At 47.7% G+C, this 18,839-nt stretch overlaps 1 protein-coding gene across 1 annotated transcript in view; it reads left to right on the forward strand.

The window, feature by feature from the left end:
* The window catches only part of ATRN (attractin), a 217,455-nt gene that overhangs the window by 50,882 nt on the left and 147,734 nt on the right, over positions 1 to 18,839 (forward strand). Inside the window, exon 2 of the mRNA XM_067297263.1 lies at positions 17,969 to 18,358. Within this exon, the coding sequence (XP_067153364.1) occupies positions 17,969 to 18,358 (390 nt within the window). The remainder of the gene's footprint in view (positions 1 to 17,968; positions 18,359 to 18,839) is intronic.

An 18,839-nucleotide genomic window follows, 5' to 3' on the forward strand; every position in this document is an offset into this window, starting at 1 on the left:
AATTCACATCTGTGGGCTGCATGGATGTGAGACACAAACATAAGGTCATGAGCTTCCCTGAGCAAGAAGCCAGGAATTGTGCCCTGTTATTAGTGCCAGGGCATCAAGGCTAAACCAGTGTGGAAGAATAATTCCAGCAAGAGGTTGTAGGAAGGTCTCCCATCAGGATGATCTCTGGTATCGTCTACCATCTGCTACCACCTGCTTTCAAACGAAAAGACCAGGTTTTGTGCTTAGAAAGGTCTATTGGCATTTGTTCCCAGGCACCGGGAAGGACAGCCTCCTCTTCTGTGCAGCTGAGCCGTAAGTGCTCTCATCGCTACGTGGCTCTCCACCACTGGCCTCTGCACAAAATTGCCTTCAGGCATTTCAGGCCTCAAGAGCCACTGGTGACCCCCGTAAGAGATATCCTGACACTGCCCCTTGCAAGACCTTCTGAATTACCCTTGAGATACCCTGGCAGTAACTGCTGCTGCTCCCTGGAGAAAACACTCTGCCTCTAAGTTGGTGGCTTTAAATATGGCTTTCATTAGGACAAAATTAGACCTTAAATATGGCTTTCATTAGGACAAATAGGGAAAACCTCAACATTCCTATCTGTTTTCTTTGGCCAAACACATACAGAATACACATTATTTGCGAGTGTGACCATCAGGCTTGGAGGCTATGTCAGTCCTGCAGAAGTTAGGCCCTTTCTGAAACGCTACCGAACTTCTCAGGAGAACTTCCCCTGATGGCCGAGGGTGCTGAGAGCAGTGTGAGTGCAGGAGATGGGGAGGAGGATGTATTCAACAGAAATTGCAGACAATCAGGGTTGGGTGAAACACAGGGAACTGGAGCTGAAGAGGATCTTGGAGAGAAGGAATTAAAAACAAGTACATAGGTCTGCTGTTGATCCTGTAGTTAAGCTTCAACAATTCACAACTCCAGGGTAGGAGGGGGTTAACAGAAAGCCCTGAGCCAGGCCCGCACATTCTGAGTACACGGGATGCTCAGAAGGGCAAGCTCAGATCTCCCCAGAAGGCCTCTTACCCTTTTGACCAGACGGGAAAGAGAATGTCTCTCATCATTAAAGTCAATTCTTCCAGGATGGCAAGGAGGGGCATTTTCATGGCTGATTAGCTTTGTAAAGCTCAGGCCAATTCAGCTGTTATAGGGAGATATATTGTGCTCCTGCCTTGAAATAGTCAGCCAACTGCTTGGAGCAGGCAATCAGCGGTGTTTCTGAGCTCAGTGTAACACACGGAGTGGGAGCCACTGCACCAAAAATAGATCCAGCTGGGGATTAAAGAAAGTAACAGAGATTCAAAGCCAGATTTGAAGCCCTGAAGTTTTTTGCTTGTTGTCTTGGCTGTGGTTGATATTAGATGTTTATGTGACATTAACAAAGTTAGGGTCAGAACCAGAAGAATGCTATAAGAGGGGGGCAGAGGAGTGAGGAACTAAGAAGCTGTGATCTAGAAAGGAAATAATATGATTTCAATAAGCTTTTCCTTTTCATTCCCCTCTTTTTCTCTTCCTTCTGGCTACGCCTCCATCTATGGGACCGACAAATCTAGTAAGACAAATTTCCACCTGGCCTCCCCTAAACACCTCCCATTCAAACGCAGCTGAACCGCACTTTGGAGGAGAAACTGGCTTTCCCAGATGCTGCGAGGCTAAGGAGGCAGTGGGAGTCGATGTCTTCGCGAGGGCGTTTCCTCCTGCAAAAGGCATTGTTCCCAGTTACTCATGCACTTGATTTAAACGCTGCATGAAACCCCCCTCCTCCAGCCGATACAACCAGAAACTGCTTGGACTTGCCTGCTGCTGGGGTCAGGTGGGGAATGTTGAGTGCAAGGCACAGAGGGACGGAGTCTCCTCCGTGCAAAATGGGGGATTTCTCACTGCCTGAGCCCCCGTACTCCTTTGCTTTGACGAGCTCAAAAGCTGAGGCAGTGTTTGGGGCTGCAGGCAGCCAGTGCAAGCTGGAGTGGACTTCAGGATGCTCCCACTGGCATCTGGAAGCTGGGCTGCATGCAGATTAGTCAGGAGGAGACAGCAAAGCACAGGGCTTTATCTTCTCTCTGCAAGACCTCTTTCAGCTTCAAGTCAGACACCAGAAATAGATTTATAAGAAAAGACATGGGACTGCAACCCATGACACTGTGCTAAGGGCAAGCGAGCTTGCCTGCAAAACCTACTTGCAGGATCAATCAAGGCATTCAGTACAGGAGCAGAGCAATGCTGGAGGGATTGGCAAGTCCTCTGGGTAATTACAGAAGGGGTGAGGGACACAGAAGATGCTGGGGGTCATTTGTGAATACTTGGTGCAGGCAGAGCCACTGGGATGCTGTCTGTGTATCAGTTCACAGACAACTTGGTTTAACTAGGCAGTGTAGAAGCTGGAAGAAAGTGAATTTCATAGGACCATTTCTGGTCAGCTGAATGTTCTCAGTCCCTCTTCTGTCTCCTGGGGACAGACCAAAGTGACAGTCCAGGTCACCGGTGGCCTATGTTGGCAGTTCAGTATGGCGGTGTAAGTAGCAAATACACAAGTCAGCGTATAAAGGGCTGAGGATCTCAAGAGGTAAAAGCAAGTTCTTTATCTCAGTGTCTGTAATTTCCCTGAGAGAAGCCAGATTCCAGGGCTGGTCTCATCAAACCTCCTGCCTTGTTGCCTCCTTATCAGCCATCAGTACTTTCTGGAGTAGACAGGTGACTTTTACAGCATTATCTCACAAAAGGCAAATCCTCTAAAAACAGTCAGCAGAGCATTTAATCACCGTCTCCGAAGAGATGCTCATCCAAAAACAAGATGAGCTTCCTTCCCTAAGCCTCTTTAATCCTTATGCCTCTAACGTGAGATATCAGGCTGAGGAAAAAACATCAGCAGTCCTGATTCTTGGATTAGGTGTCCCCTAGCAGCTCCTGAAACTTTTCTAACAATCAGCCAAGAGTTTGTCACGCTCTGTGGGCTTGAGCGGAGAAAGAGGGAGATCTTTTCATGCCAGGAAGAAAGGCATATAGAAATAGAAGCAATATATAACTGGCCCTCATAGAACAGGACTTGCAGAAATACCCACTCTCCTGGACAGACTCACTGAATTTATGTCAGGGACTCATCAGTCTGGACAGGAAAGTATGCAAGGGCAAATTAAGAAATTTGAGCTGTTAAATGGAAACTATGGCAAAAGATGTGGAAAAGAGGTTGGCAGCTGGATATTTTCTGCAAAATACTTCCCCTTCACCTCTACTCTGACATTTTTATAAGACAACATAAAAATTTTTATATTCAACAATGTCATTTGCTGTTTATTTAAGTAATAACAATCGAGCTCCCAGGCATTTCCTGGAGATAACCTTCTGGTGGGGAGCTTTCGTGTTTTAACTGCTCATTAATCCCACAGTGAATATCCTGGTTTGACACCATTATTGAGACTGCTATATGATCACTGTTGAGACTATAATGCGATCACTTAATGGTAGGTTGTTATTTTTCAGCACTTAATTATAGCAGGGTGCTTGTTGTGTGTCGCTAAAATTACTCCTGTGTAATAATCTCTGTTCTTAACCCCCTGTTCCCACTCATAACTCTCAGTGTGTCGCCGTCTGAGTTATTTCCCCCATCTTCCTCGCTCCTTAGCTTGAAATCTGCAAACAGGTGAATCGTTTCTTTTATTTTTTGCTATGTTTGCCCCAAAGGTAATTCAGTCATTTCTGAGCAAAGGGAGAGTGATAAAGATAATAAATAGAAAAATATTTCTTGTACCTAGTCACAAAAAATAGCCGTTTTACATGGTCATGAGGTTTCCGTGCAAACAGAAGGGATGAAAGCTGGCCTGAGGTATAGAGTTATTTTTGACGCCTCTCTGTGAGAGTGCTGGGACTCTCCTATAAAGCATCACTGCCAGGATCATCTTCCCAGCTCATTCCTCAAACACATTGCCCTTGTGATCCTATCCTTCCACTGCCTCACAGTCCTAGACTGTACCAAACAGAAGCTCCTTCTTTTTGACATTAACTCCATTCTCCATTTAGCTGCATCCCATTGCATACCCGCTGAGTTCGGCATCTTGCCTGCTTCTTCCTCAACTCTCTCCACCCCCTTGCCTGGGAAAACTTCCCACCAACACCTGGAAAGCCACCCTTTACCCATGATATTTAACCTAGCACAGCTGTAATGCCTGGGGAGAATTCCCACCTGCCACTGTGCAGGTCACTGCAATCTTCTACTCATCAGGTAAGCCCTGGTTGGCCCAGGACGCTGTTGAGCAACCTCGCCCCACTTGTGGACCCCTGAAAGTTTCCCCTGGAAGTGCAGACCCTTGAACACTGAACTTCCTTAGTCTTCTCCACTCTTAAACTTCCAAAGAAGTCTGCAAAACACGGGTTGAAAGTCACTACTTTCAATTTTTTTTATGTTTATCATCCTGCTCTATTTCCCTTGTTGGGTTCCTCCATTTGCTGAGTCCTGCTTGCCATTCAATGATGGGCTTTCTGCAGGAGACATGCTCTGCTTTGCTTTGGGTCTGTTCAGCACCTCATGCACCAAACCCCTGATCCTCACCTGAAGTCTTGATGACTTCATACATACATACATTCATACATAACTTAATCAGCACAGGAAAGTAATTTGGACTTGCTTGTATTGAGTAATCAAAAAGGAACTGAAGAAGGAGCAGTGTAGAAATTTGGAAATATCAGTATGGAAATATGGAAGCACTGCTATAACTTCTGTGCATATTGCTTCCTCAGCACAGAAAATGCTGGAGCATAGGACAATTTTGCCTGCAAAGTATATACATATATTATGTTTGATAATGGAAAAAGTCAATACTCTGTTTACCAATACATTTCCACTAGAAAAATATTGATCTCTTTTAAAACTAATGTCAGGGTGCAATGTACACATTTTCATTATGAGATGTGTTTAATAGTATTTTAAAGAAAAATATGACCACTAATCAGTGAAAGTTATATAGGAGCTATATAGGAACTATATAGGAAAGTTATACAGGAAAGTTATATAGGAGTTATATAGGAGTAGGACAATCTGAAGATAAGCCAGGTTGGCAGTTGCCAGTAGGGCACCTTTCTGTATGGAGGCTTCAGGCCAGCTCCAGGACTGGTCAGAAGCATAGGGAGCATGTGGTAGATCACAATCATCTCTGAAGATAACATTCATGGGTCTAGAATATGCTAAAGCACAATGGTGGGCTACTGGCATGAGATCACCACCGCATATTGGCACGGCAACTCTACACCCTTCCAGACCTCCTTCTCAGAAGCAGAAAATGAGCCCTTTTTCCCATATGCAAGCAGTCACGGGCTACCTCTGTGCTAGCAGAGGCCAGCCTAGCGTTAATGTTTTTAAATGGCTTTTGCAGCACCAGTCTGGACTCACCTCCAGCTCACAGACCAGCCATGTTTGCTCTCAACAAACTGAGTAGACTGATGTGCCCTCAGTCTGTAGTAGTGAAACAGCCCTGCCATGGGACAGAGGATGAGCCAGAGACTTCTCAAGGCTCCTTACAGCCCTATGATTTTATGATTGCATGTTGGGATTGCTTAGGAGGGTACACAGATCTAGAGCAGTGATTTGGTTTTACAGGGAGAAATGTATATTGGAAATAGCATGTTGAAGAAAGGGTTCCTCAGAGTCCCATGTTGCAGAGGCAGAAGTTCCCACTGCCACAACCCTTTGCATGGTAAGATATAGCACTGTTAAAGCACCCAGTCGACAGATTCTGAGTCAAAACTCACTGGAAATTGCTGAAACCCCTTTGATGACTGCAGAGAGGACTGTCTTGTAGAGAAGAGGACTTACAGTTAGCAGCCTGAGGAACTGCAATGCTGAGCACCTGAATGAGGAACACCAGAGGCTTGAGCTGTGCCATGGGCAATGTAACAGGTCATCCTCACATAGGAATGAGGGATCATGTACGAAAGCGAAGCTCAGCTGTGCGTCAGTCTGTAGACAACTGTGAGTGGGATCCATATAGGCATTGGCAAGTATCTGCAGTGTAGATAATGTGCATTGTTTAGACTTCCTTTACAGTCAAGGGACAGAGTACGTGTTTCAGGGCTGCAATGTAGACATGCGTGTAAAAAATCTCAGGGAAATTACGTGCTAAAGTGCCTATGATTCTCTATTGACTACAAAGAAAACCTCTGGGACTAGCTCAGATGGAGACATCTGCTCTGCCAATGTCTCAGGTCAGCTGAGATGAATCCCACCCTTTCAGATGGAGGCAGTGCTACTGGAAAAACATCAAACAAGCTGGAGCAGATTAGCACTTCGGGCTGGACCAAGGACAGCTTTCATGACTTTGCAAAGGCCATCACCGCCTACTCATTGCTGGAACACAGCTCAGCCAAGGAATGCATTTTCTTGGCTCTCCCTGACTGCTCAGGGCTTAACCACAACAACTTCTTAACGCTGATCTCTGCATGCAGTTAGCAAACATGCAGGTCATATCGATTGTCTGAGTCTCTAAGCTGTTCCTTGGAGGTGGGTATTATTCTCTGTACTGAAATAGCATATTTATCTCCTGGTACCAGGCATAAGCTGATTCACAGATCCCCAGATAATGTCTCTATCCAATGTTGTTTCTAAAACACACAAAGCTGTGTTCCAAAGATACCTCTTGGGAGCTTCTTGTTGCTGGAGAACCCTCTCTGTTTTCCATCTGCATTCTCAAACACAATTGCAGCAGTAACTACCTTTGCGGCCATGGTGTAGATGTTTTCTAATAAACAGCCTGGAGCTTTTGCACAAGAGAGAGTTCCACTGTTTCCAGACTGACATTTCTTTTCTGATAGGAGTCTCTTAGCATCACTGCAAGGTGAAGAGCAGGTCCAAAGACGAGATTTAAGCATGCAGAGCCTGTGCTTTCCATCCACAGTGCTGACTAACTCAGGCTGAGAGGGTCTGCAGTTTGGACACTCATGGGATATTGCTAGTGGGGTGGAGAGTACTGCTCATCTGCGCTTGGATGTGGCCACTGCACGACACATGAATGAGCGCTAGAGGGGCACCGAGGTGCTTAGTATCCTTGGGAGCTCTGGAGTCCAGGTGGCCTCTCACTGCTGGCTTCGGTGTTTGCAAAGTGGCTAGTGGCCTCACAACAGTCTTGAACCTACACTTGCATGGCAGCATGAAGATACTGCCCACAGTCTACGTCCAAGCCCGCTGCCTTCGCCAGTGGAGCAGTCACAAGCCTACACTATCCCCGTGCTGTCGCGGTCCATTCTTCAATAAGTGACATGCTAAATAGGGATTGCTTTTTTTCTGATTACTCTGCCCCCAGCCTTTCCTCCCCTATTGCCCTCGCTTGGACTGGACAGTCACACAGCAATGATGACAAGGAGACTTTAAAGCAGCAGAAGAAAAGCAGAAAAAGCCTTTTCATATTTCTTGAATAAATCACAACAGGTTTTATATTTTAATAATATTCATTTAAACTGGAAAAAAAAAATCAAACCCAAACCTCTAAACCTCTTTGGATTATAATGAGACACTGTTTCCTCCCAAGAAGCCCAAGGGATTATATAGCAATATTCTTTTTGAGCCAAACGTTACACATCCTTGAGCAGCTGCACAGAGCTCAAATTGCAGTGGAAATCACCCCAAAGTACGCCACAGAGCTGAGCTTTTACAGCAGCACGTGGGAGCACACAGCGGGTGAGATCTTCTGGGCTGTACATGGGGTGGGAGCCCGGTGTACAGGTCTGGGCAGGGGCAACCGGATGGAGTCAAACAGCCGGCGATGCAGGAAGCCAGCCTCGGTGATCTAATGGTCCCTCCTTGCCTCCAGCTCTATGAATCGAAGCCCATAAATCCCACACAAAGCAGAGCACTGGGATCACATCTGTTTCCTTTCCTTTTTGCCTTTCCTCTCTCTCCCCACGGTATCCTCCTACCCTCGCACCCCTGGCTTTGCAGTGACTCACCCAGCTGAGCAAAGTCTGTCGCGTGTCTGGTCTGAGCAGTTTATTCGTCAGCCTCGTGCTTTCAAAACAACTCAGTTACTTGGGTCCACGTATGTATCTAGGATCCGGCTGTACAGAAGAGAAAGGAAGAAAGCAGCGTGTTAAACGCAGCGCTGAGCTCATTGAGACAGGCGCAAAGACCAGTTCACATGAGCGGCCAGCAGCAGCCAGCTGTGCTGAACCTATACAGCACTGGGTAGACCAGAGGCTGGGATCGCTGTGGCATTTAACTTCCCCAAAACCAGGCCCTGGTGATACTCCTGTTGATGGAGTTACACCGATCTAAGCAAGTGAGGAGCTCGTGTTCTTCATTACAAGTTCCTTTCACCCATAAAAATGGCTTAATCCTTTGCTAAATCCTAGAGTATGTAGGTATCTGCGGCTGTACTGCAGTTAAGAAGCGTGAAACGATTAATCCTGGTTTAGTGGTCAGAAGTATTGACTGCCCTTTTATTTTCAAACCCAAAGTATTGCTCCAAGGTGGTTTGAGCTGCTTTGAGGAAGTGGGAAGGGTTGGACCAGGTGATTCCTTCCAACCTAAATTATTCTGTGATCCCACGGTTCTGTTTGATCTGTCCATAAAACGATGCATCCACATATTTTGTGTGTGCTCTGCCTGTAATTGTGTATTTTGCTCTGTATATTTTAAGGAATTTCCTATTCTCTAGTGCTGTTCACGCAACCTCTAACAAAATACCTGCTACAATGCTGTTATTATCTTGGGCTTTATTATACTAATTATGCTTTGCACAACTATTCTGCACTGGGGTACAACAGGCATTTGGAGAACTGGTTTCAAGCCTGGATTTAAAACCAGCACCTACTCACTGGTTTGGCCTGTCACGATAGGAGGAACCAAAATGTGCTGATGTAATCTAGAAACCAAGTTCCTTATGTGCTGTTTCAACAGCACATGGCCAAGCCCATGTGGAAGTTTCACTCCGGCTAAGTTGTAGGCACAAGCTTAACTACATGTGCAGGCACTCCCACGAAAGTCAGTAGGACCATTCATGCTCTTAATTACACAAATAAAAGTTAGGATAAAATGCAGATTAATAAATTTTGTATAAATGCTTGGCTCCAGCTCCCAGAGGACCTACATCTGTTGAAACCAAATTAGCCTGAGGTGGTGGAACAACAGGGTTTACATCCGTCCTGCAAACATAGTCCCTAGCCCATTATTAACTCGATTTAAACAAGCATAATTTCATCCAGGGAAACCATCAGCCTAGCCCATGTCATACTTACTACTGAATGCTGCAGCCCCAGCTCCCTTTTTGCTTACACTATCGAAAAGGAGTTGTTCTCCTAGAGCTGATGGCATTAGACTGGTGTGAAACAGGAGCGAGCTACCTACACACAGCCTATTTCGAAGCTGGGCAGGCAACCCTCCGAAGCCTCAGAGATCTTGCTGGCACCAGCATGAAGAGCTGCTGTGCTGTTTGCAAGGCACAGCAAGAATGAGACCCGTGAAACCCAAGACAACTCGCCTACACGTTACTTAGCTCCATCCCTCCGCCATGAGCTATACGTATAGAGATACAGTGCACCTCTGCTACAACAGCCGTAAATACGGCTGATAAGAGGAAGCAAGGTAGGACAGGGAAGGAAAAGAACTTTAGGAGCGTTACCACTAAGGAGCTATTATTAAAAAAAGGTAGTAAAGCTCTGAGAAGAAAGCTGCCACTGATGGAGAAGACGATGAGCGCCCAAATGCCAGACTCTTGGGTTTCTCTTCTCCTCATCTCATAAAAATCAGGATAAGGGCATTCTTTCTTTCTGAGATTTTTTTTATTGTTCCTTATTTTCTCTGGAGTGAGGCAAAGTTCCCGCTAGTGACCATTAACCCTGCATGAGAGCTAGTGGCAGAGCTTGTGAACCGGCAGCGGAGAGTGGCGCAGAAAGGTCATTGGACTGAGCGCAAACAGACGTGGAGCTCCAGGGCTGTTTTTGTCGGGAATACTGAGGAGTCAGCTGTAGAAAGGAGTTTGTACCTGCTGGCTTTTTAGCAAGGTGTTTTTGTGTACAGCCGCACCACGTCTTCAGCAGGAGTGACTCTCCTGAGAGCTACTAATGAACATGCCAGATCGTCAGCCTCGTGCAAGGGGCAGGTGCCTAAGCAAGACACCGCAGACAGCCCTGCTCCGTCCCCCCGGGGCAGCGTCAGCAGGGAGAAGAGAATGTGCAAGAAGTGTGAACCTGAGCTGTGATTTTTGACAGGGATTCACTGAAACACGCCTGAAATCCAGGGCCAGCATCTCCTGCCACTGCTGATTTTCTGTTCATAGCCAGGGAAGGTAGCTAAGGCCTCAACCAGCTGAGAAAATGGAGATTAGCATTCTCTCCCAGACTGTGAATAACATACAGTCATCTCTCCCAAGAGCTGGAGAGGGTCAGCTTGACATGTGAGCCAGACGGAGGAAGAGGGAGAACTGGCAGCAGAGCTAAGAGACAGAAATAAGGCTAACTGGTCTCTAAGGGCACATCTACCCTTCAATCCCTCTGTTAATTGCTGTTCGTCAGTGGAACTGCACCCAGCAGCGACCAGGTACCGCGCAGGGTTGGTCTGTGCTGCAGTAAGAAATGCACCTGCCGTTCCTGGAGCGGTGCCTGACCTCTGTGTAATCTCTCCGTCGGGGTGGCAATGTGGGGTGACTCCGGTTCCTGGGCGGTGAAAGCCGCCACGTGGGCGTTGGTGTCAGGGGCTGATTAGTGAAGGTGTTTCCACCACTGGTACATGAGTCAGACAGACCCAGGCTGCATTTCGAGTGTGGTGATCGCATTTCCTTATACCAGTGTAGACGAGGGTTTAGCAGCACCGTTCGAACCGCTCCAGAAAAGGCAACTGTAAGCAAGCGGTACGCTTCCACCAAGCATGGCATGGCTATCCGAGCCTTTACAAAGAGGGTGGCCGAGTTCAGGAGAAGAAGAGACAGTGGGGAGGCATGCATGATAGCATTTTCCTTCCTTGCCCTTGCTACCTCCTCTTCCTTGCCAATGTGATCTCTCAGCAGGAGGCAAGACCTGCCCTGGAGTGCTTCATCTTGCAGCAAAGCTGTGGTGCAAAGCAGTAGCCACGTTTTCCTCCTTCCTCCTCCTTCCCCCCCCCTTCCCCAGGGCAATCCTGCCTCTCCGTCCTAGTCCCAAACATACACCGGCATGGTCTGCCTCCTTGCCTGTTGACAGAGGGTAGCACACACATTTGGGACTGTGTTGCCAGCATGGTATGAGTCTAGCACCCATCACAGGGCTGCCAAGGCTTTAGCTTTGCTAAGCCACCGTTGGCACCAGCTGCTCCCCCAGTCCCGACATCGGAGGAGAGAGTCGCTGAGGTCAGACATAGCAGAAATGCCTCTCTGCGAGAAACGCTGAGCGTCTGGCGCTGGCTCTAACAATATGTAGCCTGTCTTTCGCTGTTTTGTTTTGTTTTGTTTAGAACATACAAAACTGCCTTGCTTCCCTTTATTCCTTCCAAGAATGCTCTGCATAATCACGGCAACTCCTCTCTTTTCAGCCAGTTCTCTCCGCATTGTACTGGGCTTAGTCAATGATTCTGAATGCCTTTCGTTATCCTCTCGTTGGGCTCGATTTTGGAAGGAAGGAGGGAAGACAGAGCTATTTTTGTAGTATCTAGGCTTTCTCCAGACTGCATCTAACTTGCTATTGTTGGTCAATGATCTTTCAATTGCTTACTACACTTGGGACTTTGGTCTGTTCTTGCAAAAAGGGGCTGATGTGTTCAACACACCCTTTCCAAAGAGCAGGCTGGAATCGGATGATTACCCTATGCAGAAGCATTGCTCACAAAGCCTTTCTTTTTATAAATATCAGAGTTTGAAAGTGCAGTTGGTTTCTTCTGTGGTAAATTTACCATTTTGTGGCAGCTTTCAAAAGTATCTGTCACATTGAAGTGATTTTTCTATTCCAGAGAAGTGCAAGTTACTTTTTTTTGACTCCTTATTTTTCTTTTCACTTTTTATACAATGCATTGGTTTTTGTTATGAGGCTCAAAGTTGTCTCAGAATATGCCAGAATTTCAGAAGAGTGGTTTTATAGAGGTTATGGCTCCGGGCTAGGATCCGTTCTTCCAAGGTTTTGGCCTTTTGTCCCTGGCATACTGTGTAGCATACAAATCTACATTTTTTCCAAACAGTTGCTTCTGTTTTCTTTGTTATTCAACCTGAGGCAATCATAGGCTGGTCTTCAGAGCATGCACATCTTCCCACTAAAATCAGGTGGAATTATGTGGGTCATATCCTTCTATAAAGCTCTTTCAAGACATGAACCGAAAACTGAAGCACTCAGAATTGGTTTCACTGTTGATAAAAGAGGTAGCTCTAGGCAGCTGAATGCCATACGTGCCATTCCCAGTGAAGCTTTCTAAACTTTGGATCCCATAAGTAAGCTGGCTCGGGCTTGGCTGATGTCTAAATAGAAAATCAACAAGAAGAACAGAGGTGGAGCAGGAATACTGCGCGTAACTCAGCCGCTGCCATGCTTTTTGCTGAATCAGGATCGATCCAGCAGGCCTTTGTGGTGTTACAGAATAGTACAGTACAGAATGCTATATCTTTTGAATGAGATATGAAACCAAAGTTCTAACATTCTGAGATCATTAAAGCTGTTACCAGGCTTTGCACAGAAATACGTCAATATAACCAAAGTCCACGTTGGATAGTTATAGTTTCACTAGCCACAGTTCCCACAACAGCTTTGTAAGGGTGCAATATTCTTCATTTTTTGTCCTAATTTCTGTAGTTCCAATAAGCTTTTATTACTAGTTTACCTACCCTAAAAATGAAAAATCTAAAGCAACTGTGTAAATAAAGATATTTTTCAACTATTCATCATTATCTGGCCTGCAAATCTATCAGACCTTTGTTCCTTGAAGCACTTTATTTACTGTATTTCATTTCTTATTAAGTATATTTTCTAAGAAGCTTGGTGATTATATTCACATCTAAATGAAAGAAAAAGGAAGGTCAAACCAGACCTCTAGCAATCTCCCAGTTTATCCATAAACGTACTGTAATAAGAGGATGTGTGTTGTCAAACATGCTCACCGCGGGATTTCCAGGTGGGTGGGTAGAAAATAGAGGGTTTATGAGCTCACTCCTACTGTTCTTACACTTGTATCAGACGGGGGACTTCAGTGGAAATGCTCTTCATTTGCATGAGAGTGGAAGAACTTGTGCCAGCATGAGGGAGACCTTATCACAGAAACCAGAAGAAAACAAAGGTGACTTGTTTGTAGGAAATCTGTATTCTGGAGAGGGGAAAAAGGAAAATCAAACAAGCCCTTCAAATGACCCAGCGAGTGTTTTGAAGGAAGGTCACATGGTAGTTGTTAAATGTAGGATTGGCTCATACACCAGCAGCAACTGAGTATCCTAAGTAAGTATAATTGCGTCTGAGCCCTATCCTGCAGCATTTGGACTCAAACTTCTCCAGAGTTTTAGAGACGAAGCGCAGAAGGAAGAGAAGCACTGGGGAACCTGGGTTTTTGTTTAGAGTCATCTCTGTTGTTTGGCCTGAATATGCATTTAATGAGAAGAGCTTCAGTACCACACAGGAGCTGCTCTTTGGAGTAATACGAATTTCTGTCTTGCTATTTTCTTCAGCCTGGGAGGCTGGGGAATTTCTGTTGGGGTGCAAGGGATGATCTCAGAGTGGTCACACACAGGGCTGCAATCAGGGTACTAACTGCCACAGCTAAACTGTTCTCATGGACACAGTTTTGGGGTTGTGAAGGAAAGGACGGCAGGATACCCTTTTCCTTTCTCCTGCTGTTCATACAGCAAGGAGAATGTTTTGGATGAGAAGCAAGGACGTGCTGTTGAATCCTGACCATCCCGTGGCATCTGGATACAAGCAGGGCAACTGAAAGGGCCTTCAAGAGGAAGGATGGGACTGGCAGATGCTGAGGCATTTGGGAACGTGGGCAGAAGTTTCAATGGGTGGGAACAGCATGTCAGATGAGGAAGAAAAAAAATGATGATGCTGGGTTATGAGCTAATTGGGAGTAGCTAGTTCTAGGCCCCTGGGAAGGGAGTTATTTCTGGAGTTTTGTTTCTATGCAAGAAAAGGGCTACTGTGAAACAGCATGTCTCAAAGGAAGGAAAAATACATTTATAATGTGGTGTTATGGTTACGACTTTGTATGATTTTTGACCCCCAGATACGACTGTGGCTTGATCCGTTTGAGTCGCACAGATAAACAGGCCAAGGAACCAGCTTCCCGGGGCAGCTCCATTGTTTACACATCTGCGATATCCAACTCAGCTGTGACTCAGCCATCAGCAATGATGTTCTGACCTTATTAATATCAACGGGAGTCTTCTTAACAAGGACATAATTTCACCCCAGAGGACAATTCATTAATTAGCATCTCTGGCTACCCTGTCATTGGGCATGTGAAGAGGGCAGCAACTTGACTTACATGCTGAGCAAATATGCGCTGAGTAAAGATGCGCTTAATTGCAAGTTTAAGGAGAACGTATAGGGTCATAAAAGTTTGGCGGCAAGAGTGAAAAGGAGGTGAGTGTAGATCCTCGCTGCAAACATATTCAGTGCTGGTGGTACTTGCTCATTGCAGGGTCTTCTCTAAAACGAATGTCTAAGGAAATGTTTGTTTAGTATTAGCTGTTGATTTCAAGCGCTGCACGAGGTTGTGTGATAATCACTTAAGTGCTGCTCTTATGACATTTTTTTGGCCTTGATAGCCATCCCTCAGTGTAATATTCTTACAGCGTATGGTTTACAAAAACACCATTGTCCTACTGTGCCTGTTGCCAGGAAAGGGCGTTTTAATCATTCTAGTATGTCTGTTATTAAATATTTCTCTTTTTCAAAATAAAAATAGCTCAGCCTGCACTTTGAGCTAACCTAACCCCTCTCCTTCCAAACCATATTTGCATGCAGGGAAGTTGTTTGCTAACAAAAAATTAAGGATTTTTGAACATTCTTTGCATGTTAAAATTGAACGGATTAAACTTGGTTTAACAATAATGATCTCCCAGAGTTAATGTTTCATGCAAACAGTAACAAGGGCACAGTCTGTTCACTAACAAGGTCAGGAAAGGATTTCTTCTATTGTGCAACATTCACGGATGTTAGTCTTCTCTGAAGTATTCAAGATTGGCCACTGCCGGATGATGACTAGCAGGACTATTGGCTTGTCATGATGTGATAACTCTTTCTCCCTCCTATCATTTGTGGGGATGGATGAATTTGTGGGGCTGAACTGATCCTTCTTAACTCAAAAATTTAAGAGAATTGCAATTTGCTTGATAACAAATGAACAAACCCCTGCATAGATCTAATTATTTTAGTTATTTAGTAGAAGACTTTTTATTTACTAATTTTAAGGAAGTACTTACTATAGGAAAAAGGGTGGGGAGAGATACAGGGAGATATGGTATCTTTTATTAGACCAACAGACCTAGCTGGAAAAAAAAAAACAGCCAAGCTTTTGAGCACAGAAGCCCATCTTGAAGTTTGACATAGATGCAGCTAATTTCAACTTAAGTTTGGGATGGGAACGACTGCTCCAAATTTATTCTAGCCACGTTAATCAATGTTTTCACTTGTATTCTCTTGTGCAACAACTAGTTATGTATGGCAGGAAAAGGGGAGCCGGTGTCGTGAAAATACAAGTATTGTTATTCCTTATATCTGCAGGTGAACACAAGAAGATTGGGGAGAGACAGAGGATGGAGGAGATATTTCCACAGCAGATGCCCAGTCCAAGCCAGAGCTGACAATATCTAAGTAACGTCATGCAGTACAGAGGCTAGGTCAGAGAAATGTCCACTGGTGGGACCCCTTTGGCTTGAGCTGGTGGAGCAAGTATTGCTGACAACATCTATGTGACACAGAAAGGACAGAATCCAGAGAGCAAGATCACACGCTGGCAATACCCCAAGATGGGTGAGTCTCGGAGAAAAACTGGCAATTGCTGGCTGCACCTTGGGTAACAGCAGGCCAAGGGATGGTATCTGAATCGGCAGAGAGGGTGTGTTGCCAGTCATTTGTGAGTCCAAAAATATGGATGTATATAGAAAAACCTGCTGCATGTCTCCACCTCTGTATGGCCCATAAAGTGTTCGTATCTATTTCTGGTCTTTGACTTTTTTTCTTTTTCTTCTGGATACCAGGTCATCCTAGCAGAGCATTATCAAACTTAGCCTTGGATTTCATTCTCCTTACTGGGCCTCAAGCAGGAAGGACAAAATATACGGTGATTTTGCTAGATAGATGCTTGACTGACAAGACTAGACACTTCACACTGGTTTTTAGACTTGTTTTCTTTCCTATTTGCTCAATACCTTTCATTATCCCTGGTAACTTTAGAAGTCACTGAAGCTCCCACTGAAGAACCTCCTTCAGCTCACACAGGTAAGTGCTATTTTGATTTCTGAATACTAATGAACTATTTAAATACAGCGAGTTGGTTATTTCCATCCAGTCTGTTGTCTGTCTTTGGATTACTGTACATAAATCCTGCTCTCCCTTTTTTACAGGGGAAGATGTGAATAGTATCTTTTTTGCCTTTTAATTTAAAAAATATTTATTCCTCAGCTGTTGACACCTTTCTACATTTAACACAAGGTATCAAATTAACTGCTTGAGTAACTCCAAATACAATCAAACAGATTAATGGGGACAGACTAAAGGCAACATTTACCCAGGGACTCCAACACCTTTAATGTTCTCATTCTTTCTTCATGCAGCCAAAAATGAAAGCTTTGCTAATTTCTAATAGCATCTTTGTTTCTTTATCCTTCCTGCTGCAAGCAGCATCCTTGCCTGCATGTTTACAAAAGTCTGCTGCTTTGCACAGGAACTCAGGGTATGAGAGCGCCAGAGACAATGCTAGAGATAACTGCTTTACCTCCTCCTCCCTCAGTCCTTTGCTGTTCTGAATTAAGGCCTAAAAATCATTGGCCAGAGCTAGCTTGACTTACTTTCCCAGGTAGGAAGGAATCCCTTTTTACAGACTCCCATTTTCTGACTTACACAGGTAAATAGTAAGATGGATGATTCTTCACAGTTTTAAACAGGGAGCCTTTACTACCAAGCAATGACAAATGCTGCACATTTGTGAGCTTTTTTTTTTTTTTGTTTTGCCACTGTAATATTCTTGCAACCTACCATTCAGCCTCCTGTCCCACTGCTGGATTCCCTGGAGCAAAAACCGCGCCTGGCGATGCCGCGAGCCGCTCAGTGCTCATCTCGGCCGGGTAGCTGCTGCATCCCGGAGACCCTAACCACCTACCCTGCCCTGGAGACCCTAACCACCTCCCCTGTGACCACACGGCTCCTCGGCGAGCTTAAAATCCCAGTTTAAACCCGGGCGCACGAGGAGCTCTCAGGAGCTGGCGGTGTTTGCGGGGAGCCCAGTGCGAGCGGCGCAGCCGGAGACCCTGAGGGAGCCCTGTGCCGAAGGAAGAGGGGGAAGCAACAGGAGAAATTAATACAAGCCCCCCCCCCCCCCTCCGCTTTCCCCCTTCAGTCTCCAGCTCCCTCAGGGCCTTCCTCGGGGGCTTCCTCCCTCTCCTCACCGCTGCTCTAATGGCACCGTCCCGCAGGCCTCTGCTGGGGCCCGGGGGGGAGGGGGTGGAAACAGGCCCCGCCGACTCGTGGGCCCCCAAGGGCAGGTCTGGGGGACCCCAGGCGGCGGGGCTGCCGCGAGAGACCTCCCGCGCGGCTCCTCCAGCCCCGCTGCGTGGGCTCCCCCACGGCCACCCCTCCGCCTCTCTCTATGCTCCCCGGCGGGAGGCGGGCCCGGCCCCGCGCCGCTCTGGCCGCCCCCCGCGCCCTCACTCGCTGGCAGCCGAAAGGGAGGGGGGTGGGGGAAACCCCCACAGCCGCCGCCGCCGCCGCCAGTGGCCGGCGTGCGGGTGACGTCATAGGCCGCGGCCCGGAGGCGCCGCCTGGCTGCTGCGCGCTCGGCCTCGCGCGCGCTCCCCCTTCGCGGCCACCGTACCGGGAGCCGCGGGAGCCCCCTGGCCGGCCACCGTCCCGGGAGGCGCCGCGAGCGTGTCCGCGTCCCCCCGCCGCCCCCTGCCCGCCCCTCCCGGAGTCGGCGGCGGCGGCGGCGGCAGATGGCGCGGGAGCGCGCGGCGCGGCGGGGCCCGGGCCGGCGGGGCGGGAGGCCGCGGCGGCTGCCGCTGGCGCTGCTGCTGCTGGCGCTGCCGGCGCTGCAGGGGCTGGGGCCGGGGCTGGGGCCGGGGCCGGCCGCGGCGGCGGCGGCGGAGGAGGCGGCGAAGGACTGCGACAAGCCGTGCGCCAACGGCGGGCGGTGCCAGCCGGCCAGCGGGCAGTGCGAGTGCCAGCCCGGCTGGGTGGGCGACCAGTGCCAGCATTGCGGGGGGCGCTTCAGGTGAGCCGGGGGGGGGGGGCGGCTCGGCTCGGCTCGGCGGGAGGCCCCGGCCGGGGGGGGGGGGGAGCGATGGGGAGCAGCTCCGGGCGTGAGGGCTGGGCCCGAGCCGGTGTGGGGGCAGTGCGCGGCGGGGGGAGCGCCGGGACGGGCGGCCCAGGGAGGCTGCAGAGGCTCCAGCCCTGGAGATGCTCAGAGCCGACTGCACACGGTGCTGGGCAGGCTGCTCAAGCAGGGGAGGGGGCTCGGAGCAAAGGATGTCTTCCAGCCCCAGCTGTCCTGTGATTCTGCAACAGGGATGTGGGAATAAGGGGCAGGTCCGTGAGGAAATAGGGGTGCGAGTGTGAGAGGCTGGGGGACAGCAGGGATTTGGGTGTCCCTGGTTCAGGCTGCCCAAGGGGACGCTTGAGGACAACGGGGATGTGGGTGTGAGAGACAGGTTTGGAGCTTAACAGGGCCGTGAGTATCTGACTGTCCGGGGCGG

This window comes from Apteryx mantelli, chromosome 5 (genome assembly GCF_036417845.1).
Source record: "Apteryx mantelli isolate bAptMan1 chromosome 5, bAptMan1.hap1, whole genome shotgun sequence".
Lineage (NCBI taxonomy): Eukaryota > Metazoa > Chordata > Aves > Apterygiformes > Apterygidae > Apteryx > Apteryx mantelli.